At 41.1% G+C, this 27,251-nt stretch overlaps 1 protein-coding gene and 1 non-coding gene across 3 annotated transcripts in view; one reads left to right on the forward strand and one right to left on the reverse strand.

Moving 5' to 3' along the window:
• Nucleotides 1-21,139, reverse strand: part of wash1 (WAS protein family homolog 1) — a 47,409-nt gene extending 26,270 nt beyond the window's left edge. For both annotated transcript variants that reach the window (XM_061969402.1, XM_061969401.1), the window contains exons 1-4: nt 20,994-21,139; nt 12,674-12,814; nt 7,267-7,378; nt 4,951-5,097 (exon numbers count right to left, since the gene is read on the reverse strand). In XM_061969402.1, the coding sequence (XP_061825386.1) occupies nt 4,951-5,097; nt 7,267-7,378; nt 12,674-12,814; nt 20,994-21,001 (408 nt within the window). In that variant the 5' untranslated portion in view covers nt 21,002-21,139. The remainder of the gene's footprint in view (nt 1-4,950; nt 5,098-7,266; nt 7,379-12,673; nt 12,815-20,993) is intronic.
• Nucleotides 21,140-26,415: 5,276 nt separating this feature from the next.
• LOC133613066 (U4 spliceosomal RNA) lies at nt 26,416-26,556 on the forward strand. Its single transcript, XR_009816395.1, has one exon. It is a non-coding gene; the product is annotated as a U4 spliceosomal RNA (small nuclear RNA).
• The last annotated feature ends 695 nt before the right edge of the window (nt 26,557-27,251 follow it).

A 27,251-nucleotide genomic window follows, 5' to 3' on the forward strand; every position in this document is an offset into this window, starting at 1 on the left:
CTGACAGTGCGGCTTTTAACCCGGTGCGCTTTATATATGGATAAATATTAAGATTCATTTTCATAAAGTTTCGGTCTCGCAACTTCGGTAAACAGCCGCCATCTTTTTTCCCGGTAGAACAGGAAGCGCTTCTTCTTCTACGCAAGCAACCGCCAAGGTAAGCACCCGCCCCCATAGAACAGGAAGCGCTTCTTCTTCTACTGTAAGCAACCACCCGCCCGCATAGAAGAAGAAAAAGCGCGCGGATATCACCGTACGTTTCATTTCCTTTGTGTGTTTACATCTGTAAAGACCACAAAATTGCTCCTACTAAGCGACAAGGATCCGGTTCATGAAAAGACGCAATCTCTCCATCCGCACACGGATTACTATTTCACAGCAACTGATATTCCTGTGAACCGCACTGTGGATACAACGGGAGCACGTACGGTGAATATTCGCACCACAGGGAATGAGAAGTCATCCTTCACTGTGGTTCTAGCTTGCCATGCTAATGGCCAGAAACTTCCACCCATGGTGATATTCAAAAGGAAGACCTTGCCAAAAGAGACCTTTCCAGCCGGCGTCATCATAAAAGCTAACTCGAAGGGATGGATGAAGAAAAGATGAGCGAGTGGTTAAGGTAAGTTTAAGTTTACGCGAAGAGGCCGGGTGGCTTTTTTCACGCAGCTCTGTCCATGTTGATATACGTATGTTTGTGATTGCACATTTGCGTACATTTTGGGAGTGAACAGAGTTGTTAGAACGCTGGTTTTTAATATATTATTAAAGTTTGACTGACCTATCTGACTGTTTTTTTGACATTCCTTTAGCGCAGTTAGATGCGGCTTACAACACGGGGCGGCTTATAGGTGGACAAAGTTTTGAAATATGCCGTTCATTGAAGGCGCGGCTTATAACCCAGGGAGCCTTATGGTGCGGAAAATACGGTAGTGATGTCACTGTCAAAGCATTGAGCTATGGCACCACCTTATGGAGTGTTCACAATGAAAACAACACAAATACAATTATAGTTATTTATTTATATTTTTATTATTTAGATTTATGTATATTTATTATTTGTTATATTATATTTATTATAATTTTTATTTATTTATTTAAAAAAATAATTGGATTACTCCGATCCACAGCTTATCTATAAATGCTACCAGTGAATGTTTCCTTGATAAAAAAAAAAAACAATAATAAAGAAAAAAATGATAAATTTTAGGCATAACAAAAAAACAAAAACTGCTTCATCTACCACATTTCAAAGAAGAAAAATAGTCATTTGTAAAAAAATGTTTTGTAAAGGTTATACTATTAAAAAACAATAATATTAAAATAAAATTTGAAAAAAGGAACATTTGTTGTCATGGCAGGAAGAAGCAAAGCTTTAAATGTCAAGCCTCGTCACTCAGATATAATACTCTGATTCTTAAACAACAGTTCAACGAATAAACACTAGATATTTAACAATATAAGTATATTTTTACAAGATACATATCATATAAATAACATTCACAATTAAAAAGTTTTGCCGTATATTACTGATGTGTGTGTAAAATTTGGTGAGTTTTGAAGCATGTTAAGGGGGTCAAATTACAGCGCAAAGTTGCGGAAGAATAATAATAATAAAGAATAAAACCTTACAAATTCAATAGGTCCTTATGTCCCATTGCAAAAGGACTCCCGTTGGGATTCCTTTTACAATGGGCCATGCGGGCCCTAATAATAAACCCACTCAGTATTTCATCAAATGCCCATCCATTCATCCATCCATCCATCCATTCACTACCACTTGTCCCTGTTGGGGTCGCGGGCAGGCTGGAGCCTATCCCAGCTGCACTCGGGCGGAAGGCGGGGTACACCCTGGACAATTTGCCAGCTCATCCCAGGGCCAACACAGATAGACAACATCCACAGTTCAGCCTATCACCAGGTGTGCATGTCTTTGGAGTAACGAGTATTGTTAATACCTTACACATTTAAGAAATGTTATCATATTTCCTCCTCCTTGTTGTATCTCTAACAAATATATATACATATATATTTGTTTATCATAACTTTTATGGACAGAATTTCTAGGCGCAGTCAAGGCGTTGAGGGGATCTGGTTTGGTGGCTGCAGGATTAGGTCTCTGCTTTTTGCAGATGATGTGGTCCTGATGGCTTCATCTGGCCAGGATCTTCAGCTCTCACTGGATCGGTTCGCAGCTGAGTGTGAAGCCACTGGGATGAGAATCAGCACCTCCAAGTCCGAGTCCATGGTTCTCGCCCGGAAAAGGGTGGAGTGCCATCTCCGGGTTGGGGAGGAGATCTTGCCCCAAGTGGAGGAGTTCAAGTACCTAGGAGTCTTGTTCACGAGTGAGGGAAGAGTGGATCGTGAGATCGACAGGCGGATCGGTGCGGCGTCTTCAGTAATGCGGACGCTGTATCGATCCGTTGTGGTGAAGAAGGAGCTGAGCCGGAAGGCAAAGCTCTCAATTTACCAGTCGATCTACGTTCCCATCCTCACCTATGGTCATGAGCTTTGGGTTATGACCGAAAGGACAAGATCACGGGTACAAGCGGCCGAAATGATTTTCCTCTGCTGGGTGGCGGGGCTCTCCCTTAGAGATAGGGTGAGAAGCTCTGCCATCCGGGAGGAGCTCAAAGTAAAGCCGCTGCTCCTCCACATGGAGAGGAGCCAGATGAGGTGGTTTGGGCATCTGGTCAGGATGCCACCCGAACGCCTCCCTAGGGAGGTGTTTAGGGCACGTCCCACCGGTAGGAGGCCGCGGGGAAGACCCAGGACACGTTGGAAAGACTATGTCTCCCGGCTGGCCTGGGAACGCCTCGGGGTCCCACAGGAAGAGCTGGACGAAGTGGCTGGGGAGAGGGAAGTCTGGGCTTCCCTGCTTAGGCTGCTGCCCCCGCGACCCGACCTCGGATAAGCGGAAGAAGATGGATGGATGGATGGATATATTTGTTTATATTTAAACTGTTTGATGTTAATTCTTTATTTGATTTCCTCATCTAATTGCGAAAGAAATGTGAATCTCAATTGAGTTTTTACCTGGTAAAATAAAAGGACAATGAATGAAATGAAATGATTCCACAGTCACTTCACAAACTGATATGCACACACTGACCCAAAAAGAGCATCAAAAAGCTCCAGTACATCCAAAACAGCGCAGCGAGGATCCTGATAAGAGTGCGTAAGCGTGATCATATCACACCCATCCTCAAATCACTCCACTGGCTCCCTATTGCATCCCGGACCCAATTCAAAATGCACCTGCTAACACATCAATGCATCTACGGCAACGCCCCCTCCTACCTCAAGGACCTAGTTTCCCCTCAACCTCCTACCTCAAGGACCTAGTTTCCTCTCAACCTCCTACCTCAAGGACCTAGTTTCCCCTCAACCTCCTACCTCAAGGACCTAGTTTCCCCTCAACCTCTTACCTCAAGGACCTAGTTTCCCCTCAACCTCCTACCTCAAGGACCTAGTTTCCCCTCAACCTCCTACCTCAAGGACCTAGTTTCCCCTCAACCTCTTACCTCAAGGACCTAGTTTCCCCTCAACCTCTTACCTCAAGGACCTAGTTTCCCCTCAACCTCCTACCTAAAGGACCTAGTTTCCCCTCAACCTCTTACCTCAAGGACCTAGTTTCCCCTCAACCTCCTACCTCAAACACCAACCTCCTCCAAGCCACCAGGACAAACCTACAAACAATGGGCCGCCGAGCTTTCTGCTCCACCGCACCCGAACTCTGCAACGCTCTCCCCGACCATCTTAGAGCACCACAGTCGGTCGATCGTTTTAAGAAGGGACTAAAAACCCACCTTTTTAGCTCAGCTTTTATCTAATTTCTTTGCCTTCTTGTTTTTTAAATACACTGCTTGCCTATCTGTTTTATCCAGTGCTTTCATGTTTTTATTTCTATTTGTATCTTGTTTATAGTCAGGTCGGGCTTATACCGCCACGGGTAAGATGTACCCCCGTTCTACCTGCCGCATTCCGGCAGATGGGGCTCGTAAACCTGGTAAGGCAGCCCATCTAGGAGAAGGAAATCTCAAATCTCAAAACCACCGCTGCCTTGCGGTCAACCTACTAAGGCTAAGGGAGTAAACCCCGACAGAAAATCAGGAGCCAGAGTCCTGAAGGCGGTTTGATGTTGTAGCGTCATTCCGGCAACTCCTGCGGCGTTGCTGGTGCCAAGTTGTATCGACACTCTATCGATCCATTGGATCCACCAGCCATGCGGAGAGGGGGGGCTTGCTGCCTGGACAACAGATTGCCCTCCATAGTTCCATGCCCAGGCCATGTAGATCCACTGGAGAGGTCCACTGGAGAGGTTACTCCAGCAGATACCGGTTCTAAGCCCATCCGATTGGCGAAAGAAACAGGTGCCAGGGGCCATCTCCGTCCGTGGGAGGGACCATCCCAGTGAGACCCCCCCCCTTTTTGGATCTACCCCATCGTCTCCCGAGACGGAAGGTTGCAGACGGATCTATGTTTCTGTTTTATCGAGTGTTTTTCATTTCTATTTTTTATTTTTTTTAATACTTTGTAGCACTTTGAGATTTTAACAAATGTAAAGTGTGTTACAAATGTAATTCCTTATTATTGCATTATTATTGATGTTATAAATTCAATTTAACCATCAAATTATATTTCCTATCATTGACCATTTTTAGGATATTTGGTGCCGGTAGTAGTAGATCATTTTGAGTTTTGAAAGTTATTTACACAAATTTAAATTTCACTGGATCCATAAATGTCAATATTTGTGATTTTACAAACAGTACATTTGTGTTTCCCAACAGCAAACATTGTGTATTATTCTTAGTGCTCTTTTTTGTCCCGTGCATAACTTTAGCTCATTTTTTCTTCCACAGAAAACACTTGATTGCAGTGCTACAGAAGGCAAAAAGTGCTTTCTCACTGCTTTCCTTCTGAAGGCGGGGAAAATAAAAACCTCACCTGTAAAGTCTTCTCATCAAAAGGTCGAAGTTTGTTCTGTATCCTCGGTCGAGGGTGGTCTTGCAGCGAGGGGTCAGCGGCTCCGGTGAAAATAGAGGAGTAGTCCTGGAGTCTGTCCGGGGCTGGGTACTTGGCACTGGAAAAAACCTAAAAGCACAGCCAGCTTTTAGGAGATTGTTGCATCTGACCAGTCTTCCTCTCAGGGAATTAAAGTCACTGGTCAATCCCAAATTCTTTCAGATGACATATATGTTGAGTAAGAAGGACCATCAAGACAGAATAGGAATATTATCAGGTTTTACTAAACCTTTAGGAGACCAGTCCTGCAGTCCGTTAATAGCGGCATCTAGAAGCGGTCTGAAAATCAAACGGGGAAGAGACAACTGTACGAAAATAGCCCCCACCCTGCCCAGAAAGGAATACAGCCTTATTGTTCTAATACTGATAAGGTAAAAAGGGAGTATGCTATAGTCCCACATTCCAACCCCTTCAAGGTAAAGCACAGAGTTTACTTGCGGACATAAGATACAAGCAAAAAGAGTACACATGGGAAAATATTAGCTGCTTTAAACATGACTCTGAATAAAGAAAGAACTCTTAAATATACAGGTAAAAGCCAGTAAATTAGAATATTTTGAAAAACTTGATTTATTTCAGTAATTGCATTCAAAAGGTGTAACTTGTACATTATATTTATTCATTGCACACAGACTGATGCATTCAAATGTTTATTTCATTTAATTTTGATGATTTGAAGTGGCAACAAATGAAAATCCAAAATTCCGTGTGTCACAAAATTAGAATATTACTTAAGGCTAATACAAAAAAGGGATTTTTAGAAATGTTGGCCAACTGAAAAGTATGAAAATGAAAAATATGACCATGTACAATACTCAATACTTGGTTGGAGCTCCTTTTGCCTCAATTACTGCGTTAATGCGGCGTGGCATGGAGTCGATGAGTTTCTGGCACTGCTCAGGTGTTATGAGAGCCCAGGTTGCTCTGATAGTGGCCTTCAACTCTTCTGCGTTTTTGGGTCTGGCATTCTGCATCTTCCTTTTCACAATACCCCACAGATTTTCTATGGGGCTAAGGTCAGGGGAGTTGGCGGGCCAATTTAGAACAGAAATACCATGGTCCGTAAACCAGACACGGGTAGATTTTGCGCTGTGTGCAGGCGCCAAGTCCTGTTGGAACTTGAAATCTCCATCTCCATAGAGCAGGTCAGCAGCAGGAAGCATGAAGTGCTTTAAAACTTGCTGGTAGACGGCTGCGTTGACCCTGGATCTCAGGAAACAGAGTGGACCGACACCAGCTGGACTGCTGCTGAGTGGTCCAAAGTCATGTTTTCTGACGAAAGCAAATTTTGCATTTCCTTTGGAAATCGAGGTCCCAGAGTCTGGAGGAAGACAGGAGAGGCACAGGATCCACGTTGCCTGAAGTCTAGTGTAAAGTTTCCACCATCAGTGATGGTTTGGGGTGCCATGTCATCTGCTGGTGTCGGTCCACTCTGTTTCCTGAGATTCAGGGTCAACGCAGCCGTCTACCAGCAAGTTTTAGAGCACTTCATGCTTCCTGCTGCTGACCTGCTCTATGGAGATGGAGATTTCAAGTTCCAACAGGACTTGGCGCCTGCACACAGCGCAAAATCTACCCGTGCCTGGTTTACGGACCATGGTATTTCTGTTCTAAATTGGCCCGCCAACTCCCCTGACCTTAGCCCCATAGAAAATCTGTGGGGTATTGTGAAAAGGAAGATGCAGAATGCCAGAGCCAAAAACGCAGAAGAGTTGAAGGCCACTATCAGAGCAACCTGGGCTCTCATAACACCTGAGCAGTGCCAGAAACTCATCGACTCCATGCCACGCCGCATTAACGCAGTAATTGAGGCAAAAGGAGCTCCAACCAAGTATTGAGTATTGTACATGCTCATATTTTTCATTTTCATACTTTTCAGTTGGCCAACATTTCTAAAAATCCCTTTTTTGTATTAGCCTTAAGTAATATTCTAATTTTGTGACACACGGAATTTTGGATTTTCATTTGTTGCCACTTCAAATCATCAAAATTAAATGAAATAAACATTTGAATGCATCAGTCTGTGTGCAATGAATAAATATAATGTACAAGTTACACCTTTTGAATGCAAATACTGAAATAAATCAAGTTTTTCAAAATATTCTAATTTACTGGCTTTTACCTGTATATATGCATTCTCCACAAGAACAATTCAAGCCTTGAGTTTCAAACCCCTAATTTGCTCAACACCATTGTTTTTTCTTACCGCATCCCAAATCTCTTAACACGTAAATTTACCTTGGTGGCTTTTTTGCTGCCCTTGATCCTGTCCACGCGCGCCTGAACTAGTCGGATGCGGTCGGTGACACTCTGCAGATTGCGGCGGTTATTCTCGACACTTTCAGACACCCTGAAAGCGACACACACACACACATCTTCTTACCAAGGGAGAATACTGCTGCCGTCAAACAATTTGTAATCAGATTACAGCGGAACCTCGATTTATGAACGACAAAAATACGCTTTGTTGTATGAACCTTGTCTCAGAGTATGAACATTTCATTCACCCATTTTGTGCCCGTCGGCACATCCATTGCGAGCAGGCTTCTCGATCTCCGTGCTCATTCTTATGGAGAAAGTTGCTCCAAAATATAAACGTTTCTATTCACAAACCCTTTTCAAAAACCATTTAGGTTAAAAAAAATCAAGCTTCCAAGAAAATATACATTAAGTGGCAAAAAAACCTCAATAATGAACGACCCAAAAAACTAAAATCACTCCATATTCTCTACTGCTCGCTAATGTATACCTATCTGAGTTGTTGTGTAGAGCAGTGTTTTTCAACCTTTTTTGAGCCAAGGCACATTTTTTGCGTTGAAAAAATGCAGAGGCACACCACCAGCGGAAATAATTAAAAAACGAAACTCAGTTGACAGTAAAAAGTCGTTGTCGCAATTGTTGGATATGACTTTAAAGCATAACCAAGCATGCATCACTATAGCTCTTGTCTCAAAGTAGGTGTACTGTCACCACCTGTCACATCACACCCTGACTTATTTTGACTTTTTTGCTGTTTTCCTGTGTGTCGTGTTTTACTTCTTGTCTTGCGCTCCTATTTTGGTGGCTTTTTCCTCTTTTTTTGGTATTTTCCTGTAGCAGTTTCATGTCTTCCTTTGAGCGATATTTCCCGCATCTACTTTGTTTTAGCAATCAAGAATATTTCAGTTGTTTTTATCCTTGTTGATTGTCATTTCATGTTTGGATGTACTTTGTGGACGCCGTCTTTGCTCCACAGTAAGTCTTTGCTGTCGTCCAGCATTCTGTTTTTGTTTACTTTGTAGCCAGTTCAGTTGTAGTCTCGTTCTGCATAGCCTTCCCTAAGCTTCAATGCCTTTTCTTAGGGGCACTCACCTTTTGTTTATTTTTGGTTTAAGCATTGGACACCTTTTTACCTTCACCCTGACTCGATAAGAGAATCGATAAGGAATTGGTTTGATAAGAAGATTCGATAATAGGCTCGAACTCGATAATTTCTTATCAAACATCATCCCTAGTTGATTGTCATGTCATGTCCGGATGTACTTTGTGGACGCTGTCTCTGCAAAGACTTACTGTGGGTAAGTCTTTGCTGTCGTCCAGCATTCTGTTTTTGTTTACTTTGCAGCCAGTTCAGTTTTAGTTTAGTTCTGCATAGCCTTCCCTAAGCTTCAATGCCTTTTCTTAGCGGCACTCACCTTTTGTTTATTTTTTATTTAAGTATTAGATACATTTTACCTGCACCCTGCCTCCCGCTGTTTCCCACATCTACAAAGCAATTAGCTACCTGCTGCCACCTACTGATATGGAAGAGTATTGCACTGCTGAGCTCGAGACAGCACCGACACTCAACAACAACTAGAGATGCGCGGTTTGCGGGCACAACCGCGGAGTCCGCGGATTATCCGCGGATCGGGCGGATGAAATTAAAAAAAATTAGATTTTATCCGCGGGTCGGGTCGGGTCGGGTCCGGTCGGGTCGGGCCGGGTCGGGCGGTTGAAATAAAAAAAAATTAGATTTTAAATAGATTCAGGCGGGTGGCAGTTAAACCAATTCGGAAATATATATACATAGTTAAATGTTGTTACCCACATACGAAAAACGAGCAGGCACCTGCAGCATATGCCACAACAGAAAAAAAAAGAAAAAAAGAGATGGACACTTTTACGGAGCGGAGAAGGGACGCCTCGCCGGGGTCCGGGACCGAGGCTCCTTCCCCCGAGAGGGCCCCACCGGGAGCCGTAGCTGAGGCGATCCGCGAGAAGGGCCCGACGCACGTCCAGGGTCACCACCGCGCCCACCGCACCGACACCCCGCCTCGTCCGCCTTCGCCGCGGCCGGCGTCACGCGCAGCAGGTAAGCAGCTTACCTGCCCGCCACCCCCGTGGCCGGGGGCTCGTAACAGGGGTCACTCCGCGCGCTCCGCCCGCGCAGCTTACCTGCCCGCCACCCCTGTTGCCGGGGGCGCGTAACAGGGGTCACTCCGCGCGCAGTGCGCTCACGAAAGGGGTGGGGCTCACCCTGGTTGATATAGACAGCAGGACGGTGGCCATGGAAGTCGAAACCCGCTAAGGAGTGTGTAACAACCCACCTGCCGAATCAACTAGCCCTGAAAATGGATGGCGCTGGAGCGTCGGGCCCATACCCGGCCGTCGCCGGCAGCGAGACGCGCTTGGAGGTGCGCTCAGCGCGGCTCCCATATGATTGCGCACTGGTGTGCGTCTGGGTCGTGACAGCGTGGCACGCGAATGTCTGTGCTGCATTGGATCAGTCTCCTTTCTTTAACAGGCAAAAGCTTTATAACCTCACTAATGCCTTGCATCGTCTATATTAGATATATAACAACGGGCGGGTGCGGTTCTGATCAATTGTTACATCGGGTGGATGGCGGATGGTTGACGACTTTCTGATGCGGTTGCGGATGAAATAATTGCCTATCCGCGCATCTCTAACAACAACACATCATTTGCAGACTATAATTACTTGTTTGCAAAAAATATTTTTAACCCAAATAGGTGAAATTAGATAATCTCCCACAGCACACCAGACTGTATCTCACGGCACACTAGTGTGCCGCTACACAGTGGTTGAAAAACACTGGTGTAGAAGATGGGGAAATAGTTACAAACGTACACTTAATTTACTAACCGTGTTACAAAAAATATCAGACTGAATAATACATAATGTTGGATATAGAGAACATTCAAACCTTTTGTTTATTCCATCAAAAATATTGAAATTCAATGATTTGGTGCGTTTGCAAACAGCTAAAATTATGTAAACTATAACCTGCTAGCCAGGAATGTACAACAATTATTCTCCAAAAAATATTTTAATGTAAAACATTTGTATGCACGTACAACACTGACGAAGTTTAGCATATCAGTATGTGGAATTCAATAATGACATTAATTAAGAAAGAAGTCAAACAAAGTACAGTTTAAGAATCTCTTCAAACTACAAGTGTTCACAAAGTACAAAGAAGAAGAATTATGTTTAAACATCTTGAGCGTTAATAATAGACGTATTTAATATTTATTTATTCATGTGTCTCATGTTATTTCCTGGTTTATTTATTTATTTCTAACAAATGTGTTAGAAATTGCAATGACACAAAATGGGAAAGATTAAATAAGCTCTGCTCCCTCCTTCTACTTTTCAGACATGCTGTAATGAGAAACAGTAAATATGTCATGTATCATATTGTAATTGTATGCATGTTTGAGATAAACTAACACCATGACCACTGTAGTTATCTTGTTAATCTTCTGCATATTAATCCTGTTTCATTTTGCTTGACAACACTTTTAACATCATGTTCATATTAATAGAAACCATGTCTGTTCCTCGAACAAACATGAATCCACCCGTCCCTCCTATTGTGATATAAATGTGCTATTTTAAGATGGAAGTTATTTGGTAAAAAGATAACCTTTTTGTAGTCACATTTCCCATGGAGAAGACCATATTATTGTATGTATTCCATTTTGCATAGCTGGTCACTACCGGATCAATTGCTCATTAGCGCACAGTAACATTACTTCGACAAATTGCCCCGGAATGCGTTGCCAAAGCCGTTTCAGAGATTTTGAGTTATTCCGCAATTCGAATTTAAACAGATTAATCATGATGATGGATTAATTCATCTACAATATTGGGTTATTTTGACAGCCCTGGGAAAATATGTGACGTACAGGTACGTTTAGCACCTACAATTCAAGGTGAGGAATTTAGGCCATCCATCCATCTTCTTCCGCTTCGCGGGGGCAGCAGCTTAAGCAGGGAAGCCCAGACTTTCCTCTCCCCAGCCACTTCGTCCAGCTCCTCCCGGGGGATCCCGAGGCGTTCCCAGGCCAGCCGGGAGACATAGTCTTCCCAGCGTGTCCTGGGTCTTCCCCGTGGCCTCCTACCGGTCGGACGTGCCCGAAACACATTCGTAGGGAGGCGTTCGGGTGGCACCCTGACCAGATGCCCGAACCACCTCATCTGGCTCCTCTCGATGTGGAGGAGCAGCGGCTTTACTTTGAGCTCCTCCCGGATGACAGAGCTTCTCACCCTATCTCTAAGGGAGAGCCCCGCCACCCGGCGGAGGAAACTCATTTCGGCCGCCTGTACCCGTGATCTTGTCCTTTCGGTCATAACCCAAAGCTCATGACCATAGGTGAGGATGGGAACGTAGATCGACCGGTAAATTGAGAGCTTTGCCTTCCGGCTCAGCTCCTTCTTCACCACAACGGATCGATACAGCGTCCGCATTACTGAAGATGCCGCACCGATCCGCCTGTCGATCTCACGATCCACTCTTCCCCCACTCGTGAACAAGACTCCGAGGTACTTGAACTCCTCCACTTGGGGCAAGATCTCCTCCCCAACCCGGAGATGGCACTCCACCCTTTTACGGGAGAGAACCATGGACTCGGACTTGGAGGTGCTGATTCTCATCCCAGTCGCTTCACACTCGGCTGCGAACCGATCCAGTGAGAGCTGAAGATCTTGGCCGGAGGAAGCCATCAGGACCACATCATCTGCAAATAGCAGAGACCTAATCCTGCAGCCACCAAACCAGATCCCCTCAACGCCTTGACTGCGCCTAGAAATTCTGTCTATAAAGGTTATGAACAGAATCGGTGACAAAGGGCAGCCTTGGCGGAGTCCAACCCTCACTGGAAACGTGTCCGACTTACTGCCGGCAATGCGGACCAAGCTCTGACACTGATTATACAGGGAGCGAACCGCCACAATCAGACAGTCCGTTACCCCATACTCTCTGAGCACTCCCCACAGGACTTCCCGAGGGACACGGTCGAATGCCTTCTCCAAGTCCACAAAGCACATGTAGACTGGTTGGGCAAACTCCCATGCACCCTCAAGGACCCTGCCGAGAGTATAGAGCTGGTCCACAGTTCCACGACCAGGACGAAAACCACACTGTTCCTCCTGAATCCGAGGTTCGACTATCCGGCGTAGCCTCCTCTCCAGTACACCTGAATAGACCTTACCGGGAAGGCTGAGGAGTGTGATCCCACGATAGTTGGAACACACCCTCCGATTCCCCTTCTTAAAGAGAGGAACCACCACCCCGGTCTGCCAATCCAGAGGTACCGCCCCCGATGTCCACGCGATGTTGCAGAGTTTAGGCAAATATTGTAATTCTTTTGTTGAGCTTACCTGCTGAAAATATCCGTTGAGATGGTCTCCAGGTAGAATAAGGCATCGGCTATCTGATGAACAGCTTCTTCTCGCCTCAGGTCCGGCTGGATGAGAGGCACCGAATACACCTGGCCCTCCAGGCAGTGCTTCTGGGTCATCCTGCAAAGTCATCGCCAGCTTTTCAATCAAGTCTCAATGATTGATGCATTGCAAGTGGGGGCTCTCCCACAAAAGTATTGGAACATTGAGTCCAATTCCTTTAGTTTTGTTGTGGACCAAAAACATTTAGGTTTGACATGAAAAGATGAATATGGGACAAGAGATCAACATTTTAGCTTTTATTTCCAGGTATTTACATCTGGACTGATACACAACTTAGAAGATAGCACCTTTTATTTGAACCTACCCATTTTTCATGAGAGCAAAAGTATTGGAACATGTGACTGACATGTCAATCAATCAATCAATCAATGTTTATTTATATAGCCCTAAATCACAAGTGTCTCAAAGGGCTGCACAAGCCACAACGACATCCTCGGTACAAAGCCCACATAAGGGCAAGGAAAAACTCACCCCAGTAGGACGTCGATGTGAATGACTATGAAAAACCTTGGAGAGGACCGCATATGTGGATAACCCCCCCCCTCTAGGGGAGACCGAAAGCAATGGATGTCGAGTGGGTCTGACATAATATTGTGAGAGTCCAGTCCATAGTGGATCCAACATAATAGTAAGAGTCCAGTCCATAGTGGATCTAACATAATAGTGTAAGAGTCCAGTCCATAGTGGATCCAACATAATAGTAAGAGTCCAGTCCATAGTGGATCTAACATAATAGTGTGAGAGTCCAGTCCATAGTGGATCTAACATAATATTGTGAGAGTCCAGTCCATAGTGGATCCAACATAATAGTAAGAGTCCACTCCGTAGTGGGGCCAGCAGGACACCATCCCGAGCGGAGACGGGTCAGCAGCGCAGAGATGTTCCCAGCCGATGCACAGGCGAGCGGTCCACCCCCGGGTCCCGACTCACTTCATCCATGGCCACCGGACCTGTGCCCCCCCCCCACAAGGAATAGGGGAGCAGAGGAGAAAAGAAAAGAAATGGCAGATCAACTGGTCTAACAGGGGGGCTATTTAAAGGCTAGAGTATACAAATGAGTTTTAAGATGGGACTTAAATGCTTCTACTGAGGTAGCATCTCTAATTGTTACCGGGAGGGCATTCCATAGTACTGGAACCCGAATAGAAAACGCTCTATAGCCCGCAGACTTTTTTTGGGCTCTGGGAATCACTAATAAGCCGGAGTTCTTTGAACGCAGATTTCTTGCCGGGACATATGGTACAATGCAATCGACAAGATAGGACGGAGCTAGACCGTGTAGTATTTTATACGTAAGTAGTAAAACCTTAAAGTCACATCTTAAGTGCACAGGAAGCCAGTGCAGGTGAGCCAGTATAGGCGTAATATGATCAAACTTTCTTGTTCTTGTCAAAAGTCTAGCAGCCGCATTTTGTACCAATTGTAGTCTTTTAATGCTAGACATAGGGAGACCCGAAAATAATACGTTACAGTAGTCGAGACGAGACGTAACGAACGCATGAATAATGATCTCAGCGTCGCTAGTGGATAAAATAGAACGAATTTTAGCGATATTACGGAGATGAAAGAAGGCCGTTTTAGTAACACTCTTAATGTGTGATTCAAACGAGAGAGTTGGGTGGAAGATAATACCCAGATTCTTTACTGATTCGCCTTGTGTAATTGTTTGGTTGTCAAATGTTAAGGTGGTATTATTAAATAAATGTCGGTGTTTAGCAGGACCGATAATCAGCATTTCCGTTTTCTTGGCGTTGAGTTGCAAGAAGTTAGCGGACATCCATTGTTTAATTTCATTAAGACACGCCTCCAGCTGACTACAATCCGGCGTGTTGGTCAGCTTTAGGGGCATGTAGAGTTGGCTGTCATCAGCATAACAATGAAAGCTAACACCGTATTTGCGTATGATGTCGCCTAGCGGCAGCATGTAAATACTGAAGAGTGCAGGGCCAAGAACCGAACCCTGAGGAACTCCGCACGTTACCTTAACATAGTCCGAGGTCACATTATTATGGGAGACGCACTGCATCCTGTCAGTAAGATAAGAGTTAAACCACGACAAAGCTAAGTCTGACATACCAATACGTGTTTTGATACGCTCTAATAAAATATTATGATCGACGGTATGGAAAGCAGCGCTAAGATCAAGAAGCAGCAACATAGATGACGCATCAGAATCCATCGTTAGCAGTAGATCATTAGTCATTTTTGCGAGGGATGTGTGTTTTGTTGCCCAGGTGTCTCCACATGACATTGATTATTCAAACAAAAAATTGCACTGAATGTCTGAGCTCAGTTTCAGATTGGGTAGGATAGGTTTTGCCTGTGCAGACTGCATCTAGAGGTGGAACCAACATGAAAACCGGAGAGCTGTCTATGGGTGAAAAAGAAGCAATTGTGAATCTGAGAGAAGATGGACAATCAATCAGACATTGGCCATAGCCAGTCCAACCATTTGGAATGTCCTGAAGAAGAAAGAAACCACTGGTGTACTAAGCAACTGATATCGAACAGGTAAACCAAGGAAAACTTTAGCAGTTGATGACAGAAACATTGTAAGAGCTATAAAGAAAGACCCTACAATTATTGTTAGAGACATCAGCAACAACCTCCAGAGGGCAGGAGTGAAGGTATCCCAATCTACTGTTGGCAGAAGACTTCATGAACAGAAGTACAGAGGCTACACCAGAAGATGCAAACCACTCATTAGCAAGAAGAATAGGAAGGCCAGGCTGGAATTTGCCAAAAGGTACAGAGATGAGCCTAAAAATTTATGAGAAAAAGTTTTATGGACTGATGAGACAAAGATTAACTTCTTCCAAAGTGATGGAAAGGCGAACATTTGGAGAAAGAAAGGATCTGCTCATGATCCAAAACATACAAGCTCATCCGTGAAACATCATGTCATGGCTTGGGCTTGCATGGCTTCTTCTGGGACCTCATCTTCATTGATGATTGTAACACATGATGGCAGCAGCAAAATGAACTCAGAAGTCTACAGAAACATTTTGTCTGCTAATTTAAAGAAAAATGCAACCAAACCGATTGGGAGATCCTTCATCATGCAGCAAGATAACCACCCAAAACAAGAAAGGAGTTGATCAGGGGCAAGAAGTGGAAGGTTTTCGACTGACCAAGTCAGTCTCCAGACTTAAACCCAATAGAGCATTCATTTGACCTGCTGAAGAGGAGACTGGAGGGAGTAATTCCCCAAAACAACAACTGAAAAAGGCTACGGTGAAAGCCTGGAAAAGCGTCACAAAAGAAGAATACAAAAGTTTGGTGATGTCAATGCTAGTGATGGGTTGATGAGGCGTCATGAAGCGTTTCGACACATTGCAAAACTGTATTGATACTGTGTCGATACTGTGTCACTAAATACTGACATCTGCTGGACATTAAAAATCCCTACAGGCAACCTATGGAACGACTCAACTGACACTGATTTGATGCCCTAGTACAGGGGTCACCAACCTTTTTGAAACCAAAAACTACTTCTTGGGTACTGATTAATGCGAAGGGCTACCAGTTTGATACACACTTAAATAAATAAATATATTGTCATTTGTAAGTTACACGTAAGTGTGATTCAAACAAGAATAGCTAAATAAATAAATGTATATATATAAAAAAAAAAGGGTATTTCTGTCTGTCATTCCGTTGTACATTTTTTTTTCCTTTTACGGAAGGTTTTTCTAGAGAATAAATGATGAAAAAAACACTTAATTGAACGGTTTAAAAGAGGAGAAAACACGAAAAAAAAATCAAATAACATTTTGAAACATAGTTTATCTTTAATTTCGACTCTTTAAAATTCAAAATTCAACCGACAAAAAGAAGAGAAAAACTAGCTAATTTGAATCTTTTTGAAAAAATTAAAAAAATAATTTATGGAACATCATTAGTCATTTTTCCTGATTAAGATAAATTTTAGAATTTTGATGACATGTTTTAAATTGGTTAAAATCCAATCTGCACTTTGTCAGAATATTTAACAAATTGGACCAAGCTATATTTCTAACAAAGACAAATCAGTATTTCTTCTAGATTTTCCAAAACAAACATTTTTAAAAGAAATTCAAAATACTTTGAAATTAGATTTAAATTTAATTCTACAGATTTTCTAGATTTGCCAGAATAATCTTTTTGAATTTTAATCATAGTAAGTTTGAAGAAATATTTCACAAATATTCTTCGTCGAAAAAACAGAAGCTAAAATATGTATTATTCTTTACAATGAAAAAAAAAATAATTTACTTGAACATTGATTTAAATTGTCAGGAAAGAAGAGGAAGACATTTAAAAGGTAAAAAGGTATATGTGTTTAAAAATCCTAAAATCATTTTTAAGGTTGTGTTTTTTCTCTAAAATTCTATTTCTAAAAGTAATAAGAAGCAAAGTAAAAAAAATAAATGAATTTATTTAAACAAGTGAAGACCAAGTCTTTAAAATATTTTCATGGATTTTCAAATTCTATTTGAGTTTTGTCTCTTTTAGAATTAAAAATGTCAAGCAAAGCGAGACCAGCTTGCTAATAAATAAATGACATTTAAAAAATAGAGGCAGCTCACTGGTAAGTGCTGCTCTTTGAGCTATTTTTAGAACAGGCCAGCGGGCGACTGATCTGGTCCTTACGGGCTACCTGGTGACCGCGGGCACCGCGTTGGTGACCCCTGCCCTAGTATATACAATAATATAAACCAAGTCATTGTATTTCATTTAGGATTATTTCATATCTTCATTTAAATAAAAATATATTTGTATCTTTTTTAGATACAGTCAATAAATAATGTGAACATGTATCATAACATGGAAATCTAAGAGAACGTGTTGTGGATGATTGTCTTATTCAATTGAATCTATTTTATATGTTCCAATACTTTTGCTCACCTAAAAATGTTGTGTTCCATTACAAAAGGTGCTCTCTTCTAAGTTGTGTATCAGATCCAGATGTAAATACCTGGAAATAAAAGCTGAAATGTTCATCTTTTGATGTCAAACCCAAATGTTTTCAGTCTACAACACAAATGAAGGAATTGGCCTCACTGTTCCAATACTTTTGGAGGGCACTGTACAGTATGCATGTACAGTACACAGAATATCAACATCAACATCTCCACTCCGTTGCTTGATGTAGGGATTCTGCATTGGACAGTTTTTAGAACTGATTATGACCATTTACACATTCCTATAACATAGGAACTACTGTTTCACTCTCATAGGACTCTCACATGACTGGAGCGAACACTGTTGCTTGTTTCAGTTTGTACATCTCAATCCTGAATATGTCACCATTACTAAACCTACATACAGTACTTACTAGCAAACAATGAATAAGGAATAGGCGATAAACCTACATACAGTACTTACTAGCAAACAGTGAGTAAGGAATAGGCGATAAACCTGCATACAGTACTTACTAGCAAACAGTGAGTAAGGAATAGGCGATAAACCTACATACAGCACTTACTAGCAAACAGTGAGTAAGGAATAGGTGATAAACCTACATACAGTACTTACTAGCAAACAATGAATAAGGAATAGGCGATAAACCTGCATACAGTACTTACTAGCAAACAGTGAGTAAGGAATAGGCGCTAAACCTGCATACAGTACTTACTAGCAAACAGTGAGTAAGGAATAGGTGATAAACCTACATACAGTACTTACTAGCAAACAGTGAGTAAGGAATAGGTGATAAACCTACATACAGTACTTACTAGCAAACAGTGAGTAAGGAATAGGTGATAAACCTGCATACAGTACTTACTAGCAAACAATGAATAAGGAATAGGTGATAAACCTACATACAGTACTTACTAGCAAACAATGAATAAGGAATAGGTGATAAACCTGCATACAGTACTTACTAGCAAACAGTGAGTAAGGAATAGGCGATAAACCTGCATACAGCACTTACTAGCAAACAGTGAGTAAGGAATAGGTGATAAACCTACATACAGTACTTACTAGCAAACAATGAATAAGGAATAGGCGATAAACCTGCATACAGTACTTACTAGCAAACAGTGAGTAAGGAATAGGCGCTAAACCTGCATACAGTACTTACTAGCAAACAGTGAGTAAGGAATAGGTGATAAACCTACATACAGTACTTACTAGCAAACAGTGAGTAAGGAATAGGTGATAAACCTACATACAGTACTTACTAGCAAACAGTGAGTAAGGAATAGGTGATAAACCTGCATACAGTACTTACTAGCAAACAATGAATAAGGAATAGGTGATAAACCTACATACAGTACTTACTAGCAAACAATGAATAAGGAATAGGTGATAAACCTGCATACAGTACTTACTAGCAAACAGTGAGTAAGGAATAGGCGATAAACCTACATACAGTACTTACTAGCAAACAGTGAGTAAGGAATAGGTGATAAACCTACATACAGTACTTACTAGCAAACAATGCATAAGGAATAGGTGATAAACCTGCATACAGTACTTACTAGCAAACAATGAATAAGGAATAGGAGATAAACCTACATACAGTACTTACTAGCAAACAATGAATAAGGAATAGGCGATAAACCTGCATACAGTACTTACTAGCAAACAGTGAGTAAGGAATAGGCGCTAAACCTGCATACAGTACTTACTAGCAAACAGTGAGTAAGGAATAGGTGATAAACCTACATACAGTACTTACTAGCAAACAGTGAGTAAGGAATAGGTGATAAACCTACATACAGTACTTACTAGCAAACAGTGAGTAAGGAATAGGTGATAAACCTGCATACAGTACTTACTAGCAAACAATGAATAAGGAATAGGCGATAAACCTGCATACAGTACTTACTAGCAAACAATGAATAAGGAATAGGTGATAAACCTGCATACAGTACTTACTAGCAAACAGTGAGTAAGGAATAGGCGATAAACCTACATACAGTACTTACTAGCAAACAGTGAGTAAGGAATAGGTGATAAACCTACATACAGTACTTACTAGCAAACAATGCATAAGGAATAGGTGATAAACAGTGAGTAAGGAATAGGTGATAAACCTACATACAGTACTTACTAGCAAACAGTGAGTAAGGAATAGGTAATAAACCTACATACAGTACTTACTAGCAACCAATGAATAAGGAATAGGCGATAAACCTGCATACAGTACTTACTAGCAAACAGTGAGTAAGGAATAGGTGAGAAACCTACATACAGTACTTACTAGCAAACAATGAGTAAGGAATAGGCGATAAACCTGCATACAGTACTTACTAGCAAACAATGAATAAGAAATAGACGATAAACCTACATACAGTACTTACTAGCAAACAGTGAGTAAGGAATAGGTGATAAACCTGCATACAGTACTTACTAGCAAACAGTGAATAAGGAATAGGTGATAAACCTACATACAGTACTTACTAGCAAACAATGAATAAGGAATAGGTGATAAACCTACATACAGTACTTACTAGCAAACAATGAGTAAGGAATAGGCGATAAACCTGCATACAGTACTTACTAGCAAACAATGAATAAGGAATAGGTGATAAACCTGCATACAGTACTTACTAGCAAACAATGAATAAGGAATAGGTGATAAACCTACATACAGTACTTCCTAGCAAACAGTGAGTAAGGAATAGGTGATAAACCTACATACAGTACTTACTAGCAAACAATGAATAAGGAATAGGCGATAAACCTGCATACAGTACTTACTAGCAAACAATGAATAAGAAATAGACGATAAACCTACATACAGTACTTACTAGCAAACAGTGAGTAAGGAATAGGCGATAAACCTACATACAGTACTTACTAGCAAACAGTGAGTAAGGAATAGGTGATAAACCTACATACAGTACTTACTAGCAAACAATGAATAAGGAATAGGTGATCAACCTACATACAGTACTTACTAGCAAACAGTGAGTAAGGAATAGGCGATAAACCTGCATACAGTACTTACTAGCAAACAATGAATAAGGAATAGGTGATAAACCTACATACAGTACTTACTAGCAAACAGTGAGTAAGGAATAGGTGATAAACCTGCATACAGTACTTACTAGCAAACAATGAATAAGGAATAGGTGATAAACCTACATACAGTACTTACTAGCAAACAAGAAAGTCAAGCTTTGTCGGCTAATCGAAGCACGTAGATTTACCACTAAAAAGTTAGTTAACGCAAATAAAAAGCAGTTACATGCCAAGCGTCATTTATAGCATCTCGTTTTTAAAAAACAAACAAACGACTTACCTGACCATCGATGTTGTGTGCCTGTCAACAACAACAACAACAACAACAACAACAACAGGGCATGAATAGCAGACAGTAGAAGCTAGCTGTTAGCATTAGCATAACAACAACCACCAAGCACTTCCGCTTCAACGAGTCATGTGACCTACAGTTATTCAAAAGAGGCGTTCACTGCACATGGAAATCCCAAATTCGAAATTAAAATTATTATTTGAGGGGGATAAACGGCAAAAAAAAAAATGGATGAATGGGTGGACTCGCGAGTGCTCCGAATACATAATACGATAATAGACCGCCCATTAAACATTGGGACTTGGGCAAATCGAAAACGGCGACTAATGGCACTAATTCACTTCTTGTGGCTAACCCGCAGTTTTTTTTACTCTACTTGTTTTTTGTATCTTTGACTCTTATAATGTAAAAAAAAAAAAAAAGCCAGTTACAAAAAAAATGAAGATTTTTTGTTCATTAGTATTTTCATAAAAGACCAAATTAAATGATGAAAGTGACTCAAAAACGACAAAGTTACAACAGACGGTGTGACACGGACGCTCTCTAGCGTTCATTTCCCTAAACGGAAGTGACGTCAACCTACGCTTGCTATTTTTATTGCACCTTTACTCAGTGTATAGTTGTCTTTTATTTGTGTCTTGTTAATGCGGAAGCGGATGTGACGTCACTAACCAGCAGCTTTTGACTCTAACTACTTGTTTTGGTATGTTTAACGCTTATAATGTAAAAAAAATAAATAAAAAAAGTTACAAAAAAAATGAAGATTTTTCGTTCTTTAGTATTTTCTTAAAATACCAAATTAAATGATGAAAGTGACTCAAAAACGACAAAGTTACAACAGACGGTGTGACACGCGCGCCCTCTGGCGTTCATTTCCCTAAACGGAAGTGACGTCAAGTTACGCTTACTATTTTTATTGCACCTTTACTCAGTGTATAGTTGTCTTTTATTTGTGTCTTGTTAATGCGGAAGCGGATGTGACGTGACTAACCAGCAGCTTTTGACTCTAACTACTTGTTTTTGTATGTTTAACACTTATAATGTAAAAAATAAAAATAAAAAAAAAGTAACAAAAGTTACAAAAAAAGGAAGATTTTTAGTTCTTTAGTATTTTCTTAAAATACCAAATTAAATGATGAAAGTGACTCAAAAACGACAAAGTTACAACAGACGGTGTGACACGGGCGCCCTCTGGCGTTCATTTCCCTAAACGGAAGTGACGTCAAGTTACGCTTACTATTTTTATTGCACCTTTACTCAGTGTATAGTTGTCTTTTATTTGTGCCTTGTTAATGCAGAAGCGGATGTGACGTGACTAACCATCAGCTTTTGACTCTAACTACTTTGTTTTGGTATGTTTAACGCTTATAATGTAAAAAAAAAAAAAAAAAAAAAAAAAAATTACAAAAAAAAAATGAAGATTTTTCGTTCTTTAGTATTTTCTTAAAATACCAAATTAAATGATGAAAGTGACTCAAAAACGACAAAGTTACAACAGACGGTGTGACACGGGCGCCCTCTGGACGTCAACTTACGCTTACTATTTTTATTGCACCTTTACTCAGTGTATAGTTGTCTTTTATTTGTGTATTGTTAATACGGAAGCGGATATGACGTGCCTAACCAGCAGCTTGTTGACTCTATCTACTTGTTTTGGTATGTTTAACGCTTATAATGTAAATAAATAAATAAATAAATAAATAACAAAAGTTACAAAAAAAATGAAGATTTTTCGTTCTTTAGTATTTTCTTAAAATACCAAATTAAATGATGAAAGTGACTCAAAAACGACAAAGTTACAACAGACGGTGTGACACGGGCGCCCTCTGGCGTTCATTTCCCTAAACGGAAGTGACGTCAAGTTACGCTTACTATTTTTATTGCACCTTTACTCAGTGTATAGTTGTCTTTTATTTGTGTCTTGTTAATGCGGAAGCGGATATGACGTAACTAACCAAGTGCTTATTGACTCTATCTGCTTGTTTTTGGTATGTTTAACGCTTAAAATGTACAAAAAACAAACAAACAAAAAAACAGTTTAAAAAAAATGAAGATTTTTTGTTCTTTATTATTTTCTTAAAGGACCAAATTAAATGATGAAAGTGACTCAAAAACGACAACATTACAACAGACGGTGTGACACGAGCGCTGTCACGCCAAATTTCTTCCCCCTACAAAAACCTTCCCCCCCATTTACTTTCGGGGTCATTTTCTCCTACGTCATTTCCTCTTACGTCATTGACAGCGATCTATGACTGCCCGTCGCTGGAAGGATACTTGTTTTTTGTTTTTTTTATAATATAGCGTTAACAAAACGTCTGTATTAATCGGACAAATTAACTTGAGGATATTCCTGACTGCACATTTGACGGAGAATTAAACGATTTTTGATTCGTTTTCCACGGGTCAACACTACTTCAGGGTTAATTTTTCTTTCAGACGGATGGGTTTTAGGTTGATATTGTTGGCAAACACGATTTACTGAGATTCACTCTAACTTCGAGTAAGAACATACCTTTACTCAGAGGTGGGTAGTAACGCGCTACATTTACTCCGTTACATCTACTTGAGTAACTTTTGGGATAAATTGTACTTCTAAGAGTAGTTTTAATGCAACATACTTTTACTTTTACTTGAGTATATTTATAGAGAAGAAACGCTACTTTTATTCAGCTACTTTTATCTACATTCAGCTCGCTACTCGCTACTAATTTTGATCGATCTGTTAATGCACGCTTTGTTTGTTTTGGTCTGTCAGACAGACCTTCATAGTGCCTGCGTTTCAACAAATACAGTCACTGGTGACGTTCACTCCGTTCCACCAATCAGATGCAGTCACTGGTGACGTTGGACCAATCAAACAGAGCCAGGTGGTCACATGACTTGACTTAAACAAGTTGAAAAACTAATTGGGGTGTTACCATTTAGTGGTCAATTGTACAGAATATATACTGTACTGTGCAATCTACTAATAAAAGTTTCAATCAATCAATCAAAAGTGTGAAGGAAAAAAGACCCTTTTTTTATTTCAACCGTACATCCCGTCAAAGGCCTAAAGACTGACTGCACAGTTCCTGTCTTCACAATAAAAGTGCCGCTCCATCGCGACTGCGCTTTCAAAATAAGAGTCTCCGAAAGCCAGCGCAAACAAGCTAGCAAGCTACGGAGTTTGCCGCCAATGTATTTCTTGTAAAGTGTATAAAAACGAATATGGAAGCTGGACAAATAAGAAGCCAAAAACCAACCACTTTCATGTGGTATTAGACAGAAAGGAGGAACTTTTTTTCTCCTCCATTTGAAAACGTGGACGTTATCATCACTACTGTCTGATTACAATCAATGCAAGTCATCAGAATCAGGTAATACACCAACTTATATTCTTGTCTTCATTAAAGAAAGGAATCTATATGTGTTAAACATGCATGTATATTCATTAAAACACCTTTAACATGTAAACAAAAACGGCAAAATAAATAAATATAAATGATATACTGTATATATCAATGTATGTGTATATATGTGTATATATATATATACATATATATATATATATATATATATGATATGTGTGTGTATGTTACTCATCAGTTACTCAGTACTTGAGTAGTTTTTTCACAACATACTTTTTACTTTTACTCAAGTAAATATTTGGGTGACTACTCCTTACTTTTACTTGAGTAATAAATCTCTAAAGTAACAGTACTCTTACTTGAGTACAATTTCTGGCTACTCTACCCACCTCTGCCTTTACTGTATGCGGCTGGTCCGTGGTAGCCCAGTATTGAGACGTGAGTATAGGAGCAGTTTTTAGCAAATAATAAAAATAATTGCCAACAACCCCGATAATAACCCTGACATGACTTTGAATTCTCTACAATTCTAAACTTTGCCCTCCGTGTCAAGTCACTTTCCGTAATGAGCCAATTATCAGTTGAGGTATAATTGAAGCGGCCTAATAATAAGTAGATTCCCAATTGTTTGTACATAATGTAAATAGCACTGCACATATGTACCTCAGTGAAGTCAGATGACCCGTGGTCAGACACACGACAATATTTAGAATAAGAACATAAAAATAAAGAAAAACCTTGGGTATTTCTTCAAGACTTTAAAATGAGGCAAACAACTGCAATGTAAAATGATTTTTTATTGTTTACAACATTTTTGTTCCAAACATTGTTAAAGTACAGACATTTAACAGTATTATATATTAATTAATATTTTTTGCACGTTACCACGAAGACAGAAGTTCCCGGTGTTGTACCGAAATCTGTTACCCATCGGAATTTGTAACTCCAGGGGGCGATATTCCCATGATGTTTGTTTGATGGTTAAACGGCAAGCCCAAAGAGGAGGAGAAGAAGAACGCTTGCGTAAATGGCGTATACTATCCTGCTGAAACGTCAGTTGTCAGAATTTCAGCATTAATAATAACAATGGACTCATACTATAATGAAAGTAAATCATTGATTTCCAGAATATGTGTAATTTATTAATGCTGAAATTCTGACAACTGACGTTTCAGCATTCAGGATAGTTTACGCCATTTACGCAAGCGTTCTTCTTCTCCTCCTCTTTGGGCTTGCCGTTTAACCATCAAACAAACGTCATGGGAACATCGCCCCCTGGAGTTACAAATTCCGATGGGTAACAAATTTCGGTACCTAACACTCCGCCCGGAATTTTTCGAAGCCTGCTGGTGTTTGACATAAGTCTCCTGGGAAAGATAAAAACAAATGTCATTCAGTGACACCACCATTTTCAGGAGAATTGTATTCTATCGATCGCTGTCAATGACGTAAGAGGAAATGACGTAAGTAAGAGGAAATGACGTAAGAGAAAATGACCCCGGAAGTAAATGGGGGGAGGTTTTTGTAGGGGGAAGAAATTTGGCGTGACAGCGCCCTCTGGCGATCATTTTTTCCCCCCACGGAAGTGACGTCACGCTCAGGTCTGAAATGGCACGTATTTCGAACGTTTGCCTCTCGACACAGCGGAAGTGTTTTCTTTACGAGCTGTTTGAAAAAGTATTTTTCCCCACGCCGAATTTTGTCGATAATAGCTTAATAATGATACTTAGTTTTGGTGACCTTTACTTAGCAGAAACAGACAAGTATAAACGTCAAGCGATGGCAGCGGACGCCGGTCCCCCCTCTCCCTTGACGGACGACCTTCCTCGGTATGACTGAGTGTTAGGTGGTGGGTCCCATCATGCATTGCGACACACAGAGAGTTGTGTAAATACATTTTAGCTGAATGTGTTGTGAAGAAAGACTTGGACATTAGACAATGTCGGTGTAATATGATTTAGAGAACATTATATTGTGACTCATTATTTAGTTGTAATATGGACCATGATTGTGAAGGGTGTGGTGGATAATGACCACCCTCAAAGTAACATGGGAATGGTAGCCTTGCTCAGTGGCAGTATCGTAGCCCATGAAGTCTATCTGAGGCGCGATTATTGCTAGTTGAAAACTTTACCCAATACCCCGCCTGGACGACCTGCAATATGGTCGGCTATGGCAATTTTTGACAGTCCCTACGGGGATTATCTCTTCTGTTTAAAACAAGAATACCACTGATATTCTAGAAAGATTATAAAACCTACACGATTACGATTATCGTAATAAACTGGATATTCATATATATATATGTATATATATATGTATCCATCCATCTTCCGCCTATCCGAGGTCGGTTCGCGGGGGCAGCAGCCTAAGCAGGGAAGCCCAGACTTATAACCATATACATATATATATATATATATATATATATATATACATATATATATATATATATATTAGAGATGCGCGGATAGGCAATTATTTCATCCGCAACCGCATCAGAAAGTCGTCAACCATCCGCCATCCACCCGATCTAACATTTGATCAGAACCGCACCCGCCCGTTGTTATGTATCTAATATAGACGATGCAAGGCATTAGTGAGGTTATAAAGCGTTTGCCTGTTAAAGAAAGGAGACTGATCCAATGCAGCACAGACATTCGCGTGCCACGCTGTCACGACCCAGACGCACACCAGTGCGCAATCATATGGGAGCCGCGCTGAGCGCACCTCCAAGCGCGTCTCGCTGCCGGCGACGGCCGGGTATATGGGCCCGACGCTCCAGCGCCATCCATTTTCAGGGCTAGTTGATTCGGCAGGTGGGTTGTTACACAATCCTTAGCGGGTTCCGACTTCAGCTGCTGTCTATATCAACCAGGGTGAGCCCCACCCCTTTCGT

The sequence above is a fragment of the Nerophis lumbriciformis genome, linkage group LG10, assembly GCF_033978685.3.
Source record: "Nerophis lumbriciformis linkage group LG10, RoL_Nlum_v2.1, whole genome shotgun sequence".
Classification (NCBI taxonomy): Eukaryota; Metazoa; Chordata; class Actinopteri; order Syngnathiformes; family Syngnathidae; genus Nerophis; species Nerophis lumbriciformis.